General features: G+C 30.4%; 1 protein-coding gene across 1 annotated transcript; it reads left to right on the plus strand.

Annotated features, from left to right (window-relative positions):
- Positions 1–3,510: 3,510 nt before the first annotated feature.
- Positions 3,511–5,301, plus strand: LOC129605931 (probable transcriptional regulatory protein Fnod_1106). The gene is made up of 4 exons (XM_055515960.1): positions 3,511–3,844; positions 3,905–4,151; positions 4,219–4,390; positions 4,457–5,301. The coding sequence occupies exons 1-4, from the start codon at positions 3,604–3,606 to the stop codon at positions 4,670–4,672; spliced, it is 876 nt and encodes a 291-aa protein (XP_055371935.1). The 5' UTR covers positions 3,511–3,603; the 3' UTR covers positions 4,673–5,301.
- The last annotated feature ends 946 nt before the right edge of the window (positions 5,302–6,247 follow it).

Consider the following 6,247-nt stretch of genomic DNA (forward strand, 5'->3'; position numbering starts at 1 on the left):
AGGGATCTTATCTCTTCCGCAATTTCCAATTGAGTAATTGGAGCTATGCTGCCGGCTTTTGCGATAGATTCTACTAAACTTACATCTGATGTTATTCCGTCAATGTGAATATGCTTTCTAAGTGATCAGCAAACACTTTCTCCATATTGCTCCTCGCCCAACTGCCATTTCTAATCGGTCTCTTTTTGTTCTTTGCCGCCTTCCATAAGGAATAATTCGTTTCCTTCGTAGCTGACAAGTTCTTTATATAATTTTCGTACGTTGCCGATTTAAATTCTTGGATTTTTCTTTTAAGCATCTGGGAAAGTCTGCTTAAAACAGTTTTATCATCAGGGTGACGCGAACGTTGCCATCTACGTCTGGCTCTCCTTTTTTCACCTACTAATTCAGTTATTTCTCGAGGATAGCTATTTGTTGTCGGTTTGTACTTTGACATTTTTGTATTGTTCCATGCAGCTCTTTGTATGATTTTAATAAATCCTTATAGATCTCAAGATCTAATTGTTCTCTTGGTTGTATATTAATATTTACGTTAATATTGTTTATTATTTCGTATTTAAAGCTCGCCCAATCTGTAGTGCTATTTATCAAGCTGGGCTTAAATAATATTTTAGTTATTTTTTCACTTAATTTTAATATGACAGCCGAGTGATTTGAATCAAGGCTTAAAAAGTTTTCTGATATTTTTTTGGTTATAAAAAAGTCAATAACATCAGGAATCTTGTTAGTGTCAGTAGGCCAATAAATAGGACTGCCAGTGAAGTGATAGTAACAACTTAGTTCTTGAGTAGGTTTTCTTACCTCTTTTCCTCTAGCTGAGGTGATTCTAGAACCCCAATCATATGTTTGGCATTATAGTCACCTCCTATTAGATATCTGTGTTCATGTTCGTACAGGAGATCTTTTAAAGTATTTTTCCTAATGCTGCAATTTACTGGACAGTATACAGCACCAACACTAAAAATCTGTTTAGTCGATTTAATTTTTATCGAAATAAGCTGAATTTCAGCTGTTTCTTCATTATGTTCTATACTTTCTCTTATTAGTATCGCACTACCTCTTCTTGTCTGATTGCTGTACCGCTTTATAGTAATCATAGCCTTTTATTTAAAGGCACGCATAATGTGTCAAATGAGCCTCCGACAGCAAACGAATATCTATAAATCTCGTTTTAAGAAAAATCTCCAATTCTTGTTTCTTATTAAGAACACCATTAGCATTCCAAGTTACTATACATACCTCATTTACGTACATCTTTTCTTAATTTCTTTGGTATCCCCGTATACACCTCAGTGTATGCATTTTCTATTTTTCAAGTCAAATGCATCATTTGCATAATGTCTGCGTCAGTTCTTTTTATTTGTGGGGTTTTGTTCTCAAGTTCCTTATTTTTCTTATATTCTGTTTTGCTTTGAAGCGCTTGTGAATACGATACTCCCTTTAGCACCTTGCTATGTGCCGTTATTCTGGCTATTTTTGGAACTCTTTGCTCATTAAATTGCCTCATTGTTAGTAATCTGTATTCATTTTCATTTTCCACATTTATTTTTAATTGGTCGTTATTCATCATATTGACCCTAACGATTATTCTTTCTTCTTTTAATATCTTAACTATGTGGGAGTAGTTTTTTATGTTGCTTCTTTGAATTTTCAGCCTTCATTTTAGGGTTGATTTCATTATTTCTTTTAACTGTGTACTCTGAATTTATTTCAAGAGACTTTTCCACTTTTCGCTTCTTTGCATTATTCTGTCTTAGAATCCAGTCAGTTTCTCTAGCCAGTTCTTCCTCGTCGGTTTCATATACAATAACTTCCGCATCTTTGTTCTTCTTTTCTGTTGATGCAGATTTTATTTGATTTTTTAAATCTACATTCTCGTTTTGTAGCACCTTACAAAGACTGGGTTATTCTCGAGTCCTGAATATCCAATTTACTCTCCTGTAAAAGATGCCTTCTCATATTACCCTCTTGGGTTTTCATTTTTTGCCGTCTGCAAACTTATTAGACTTTTTCTCAGAGTTGTCATCCTTAATTCTGCCATTTTTGTCGGCAATCACCGATCTCCTTCTAAATGGGTCCATCAACGCCGATCTACTATGCAGTAAGTGGTCTCCCCCAGAATCCATGACCAGCCTCCGAAGAGTGTAGGTTTTCCAGCGTTACTGAATTACCATCTGGGGTATTCAATCCGTGTGTTTTGCTCATTGCATTTGTTTTGCTTCTTTTCCTAGCTTTTGAGAATAATTCCCTCGTGCAAGGCAGCACATAAAATTTCTGCCATCTCATTGTGAAAGAGAGAGCCGCTCATTGTGAGGCCGTCGCGTCTGGATTCTTTTTGGATTTTAGTGGACTCTTACCAGAAGTATTCCTTACTGGGGATATTTCGATTAGAACATAACAACATGCTTTAAACTAATTGTTGTTGCGATTATTTCCTATTTATCAAACAGAAAAAAACAAGTTGTATTATGAAATTATTTTTGAGTCCACCTGTACAGTTATGAGTTATCTATACAGAGTATGGAGTACATTTTATAGGCTTTCCATTTTTATAAAACGCATAAGAACTCAAAAGTATAGTTTTGTGTTCATTTATGGTTGTTGTTAAATATTTTTAAGATATTTATTCACAGGTAAAGTTTCAAGACGAATTTAAATATGTGTGCAACAATAGACAACTTTAAAGATATTTGAACCGCAAAAAATGTGAAATAGTATTTTAAAAAATGTTTCATTATTTTTAAATTTATGTTCATAATTCAATATATATATATATAAATATATATAATTGCTAGTAAAATTAATATTTTTAATATTTTTAAAAAATTGCTTTACTGGTACAGCCAACTTCATGATTTAAATTTGACTTTTACGAAAACGAAAATTTAAATTATAATTTAAAATAGCCTACAATTTGCTTTCATTGAAAAGAAGACACTATGGTATTGTTAAAAATTGCTAAAACATCAAATTTGACATTGTCAATTTGACGTAAAGGTACACTGCGTTATATGGGAGTGTACTTAATTTTTCTTATTAAGAAATATAAGAGTCCTGGCTGCCCATGCGTTATAAGATCTATGAACGGCAATAGTAAAAATTACTCTATGCACCTCAGTTTAATGGTAATTTAAATGATTTTAATTAAAATCATTTAAAATATAATGAAGAAAAGTAATTCTTTGATAGAGTTTGGAACAGTAATCAATTAACGTTTAATTTATATGTATATATTATATTTGTAGCAAAATCTGAGTTTTGTAGAATAATTGCATTTTGATATGATCGGACTTTGTTGTGCACTTAATATTAGATTGCCGGATATGAAAACGTAGCATAACTTTCAAAGAAACGATTTTGCCTTATAAAATATTATTTTAACCTTCGTTTGACACTTATAACCACCAGATTTGATTGAAGAATTTGTTAAGTATGTATTCGCTTGCTGCTTTTAACCGTATTTACGTATAATCGTTTTTTTCCATGTGGCATTGATTATTTCATTTCTGATATATTGACAAAACTGTCAACGGCTTGTTATTAATATATTATAAAACATTTTCCTAACTCAAAAAATTTCAAGTTAAGATAAGCAAGTTAAACATGAACTTGGTCAGACAAAAATGCTCTCATGCCTGTGATCTGTTTTGCTATAACCTTTTTTCATTGAGACCTATATTTCATGTTACTAATTACACACATAATGCAAGATTCCACAGAAATTCTCAATTGTTCGCAGGACATTCAAAGTGGGCAAATATAAAACATATCAAAGCAGAAAAGGATGGGCAACGTGCCGTAACTTTCACGAGAATGAGCCGGCAAATTAGAATGGCTATTCAAGGTAATATTCTTTAAAGCAATTGTAATTAGTTTCTTTTTGTATCTTATACTTATACTGTAGAAGGGAATTCTTCAAATCCGGCAACGAACACGGCCCTTAAAAATGCCATTGAATTTGCGCTCAAGAAAAATATGCCGCTGTCGACAATTCAAAACACAATTAAAAAAATAGAAGCCAGCAAAACGCAAATAAAGGAACATGTTTTAGAAATCAAGGCTTTAAATAAAGTTTATATGATTTGTGTCTTGTACACCGACAATTTGGCAACGTTAAAAATAAATTTGGCCCCTATATTGAAAAAAGGAAGGCAAGTTTATCAATAAAAGTGCTTTGTTTTCTTTCTTATAAATCCAATTAAAAAAAATCTAATTTAGAGCTTGTTATTCAGAATGTCGACATTTATTTGAGGATATGGGATTGATTCAAGCGATTGCTCATAATGAGATAAAAAACAAAAGTAGTGTTGAAGAAATTTTTACTGAAGATGCCATTGATGTGGGAGCTGAAGAAGTTGAAATAATTGATAAGGAAAATGGTGTAGTTAATGTACGTGAATAATTTTATTGAATTCACTATCAACTATTGTATTATATTTTAATATTTTCATTTCAGTTTTTATGTTCTCCAATCGAATTAAACAAAGTGAGCAAAAGTTTATCAGCAAAAGGTTATAAAATTGAAATTGCTGAACATGTTTTCTTACCTTTATCTACTGTTAATATTATTAGCGAAGACTTAAAATCATATAAAGTTTTAAAAGACAAAATATTAACAATCGAAGGATTAGAAAGAATATATGATAACCTTGATCCAGATATAGATAGCTAATATACATATGTAATAAACAAGGAAAATTAGAATATTGTTAACAAAACTACTCAATTTAAGTACAGATATACGTATACTGAAATATAGTTCCTGATTTATGTTTGATATCAGAAATTAGTGTATGAAGGCCTGATCGTGTTATTGTTTATATAAATGAAAAAATATCTAAAATATGAAAAAAGGCAAGTCGAAATTAAAGGCAAATTGTGTTAAAAAATTATCATCTTCGAAATATTCTCACAATGACTTTTGTATGGCTTTGACATACCCTGGGTTTTCATCAATTCATCTTGTTATTATCAATCATTGTAAATTTTTAGTAAAACTGAGTAAAACAGAAACACATGATCTACAAAGCTAATAAAATACCTTCCATGCAGGGTTGTTACTCATGGAAAAATTGATGGGTCAAATTCAAAATCAATGGATCAAAAAGGACAATTTTTGCAGTCTAATTTTAATTTACATCAGATTTAAACTTTTATTTGAGACTACGTTGTGTGAAAGTTGTGTGAAATAAATTGTAAAATTTATTGTGAAACTTATCTATTCTCAAAAAGAGAGATATTAAAGTAAAGAGGCCAAATACGATTTAATAAGAATAAAACAGATCATGGGACTAAAAAGTATCAACCTCGTTTCCATATTCTAATTGTAAAACATTTCAGGTTAATGGTGTGGTGATAAAATAGAATTAGATATCGATTTTTAAATTTTATTGGGAAACGGAATGACGACGTTCGAAAGATAAGTACTAAATATTCAGAAAAGTGTAAAAATGTGGAGCTTTGGATGCGATAGGAAGGCGAAAATTAAAATGCAAATCCCTCTGCCCATCCTTTAACAAAATTTGGATAACTCCAAAACTTTGCATTTTTGTGATTCCATAACTCAATTGGAAATCGTGAGCTTGTTTAAATATAATCGTGCTAAAAATAGTAATTAAATTCTGGTAACATTGGCATAGTAGGAAGAGTTGACATGATAAAACTCTCGTTCAATATATTGTCGCTTAACTTTATTCCGAACTTTTCAACACATTTAATTTTGAAAAATTACCTGCTTTATTTGGTTTGATTTTGTTATGAAAGGGAAAAAACAGCAAATCAAAAATTACGGAAACGATGCTATTATTTCCGTAAAGAAAATAAAATTTCCCAATGTTTCAAAATTGATTTTGAAATTTGTTTTTTTGTGGTCATAACGGTTGCAATATATCAATTTAATGAAAATCGAGTAAAAATTATAATATAAATTCTCAATTGATGCCAGGAACTATTTTATAGACTTAGAAATTCATATTTTTCAGCCTTTTACATTCTACTTTCCAGTTTTAAAGAAAAATGTACTGAAAACTAAAGAATATATGAAAATACTAAAGGTAGGTACAAAGACCAAATATGTATTAAAATTATAATTTCTGATGTGAACGAATATCCTTTTCAATATTTTGAAAAATAGAAGTTTTCCTTGAAAGAAATTTAAAAAGCGTTTTTATTTATAAAAAAATATTTATAAAAAGTACAAACACAAATACAAATATTTTTGTTAGAAATACCATAGACATATTTAAAT

The sequence above is a fragment of the Condylostylus longicornis genome, unplaced genomic scaffold, assembly GCF_029603195.1.
Source record: "Condylostylus longicornis isolate FDR11 unplaced genomic scaffold, ASM2960319v2 ptg000016l, whole genome shotgun sequence".
In the NCBI taxonomy this organism is placed as follows: domain Eukaryota; kingdom Metazoa; phylum Arthropoda; class Insecta; order Diptera; family Dolichopodidae; genus Condylostylus; species Condylostylus longicornis.

Excerpts from the sequence above, each read along its gene's own strand:
- LOC129605931 (XM_055515960.1), top strand. The coding sequence starts at position 3,604 with ATGAACTTGGTCAGACAAAAATGCTCTCATGCCTGTGATCTGTTTTGC. Across the intron at positions 3,845-3,904 it reads AATTAGAATGGCTATTCAAG|AAGGGAATTCTTCAAATCCG; the intron begins GTAATATTCTTT and ends CTTATACTGTAG. Across the intron at positions 4,152-4,218 it reads CCTATATTGAAAAAAGGAAG|AGCTTGTTATTCAGAATGTC; the intron begins GCAAGTTTATCA and ends AATCTAATTTAG.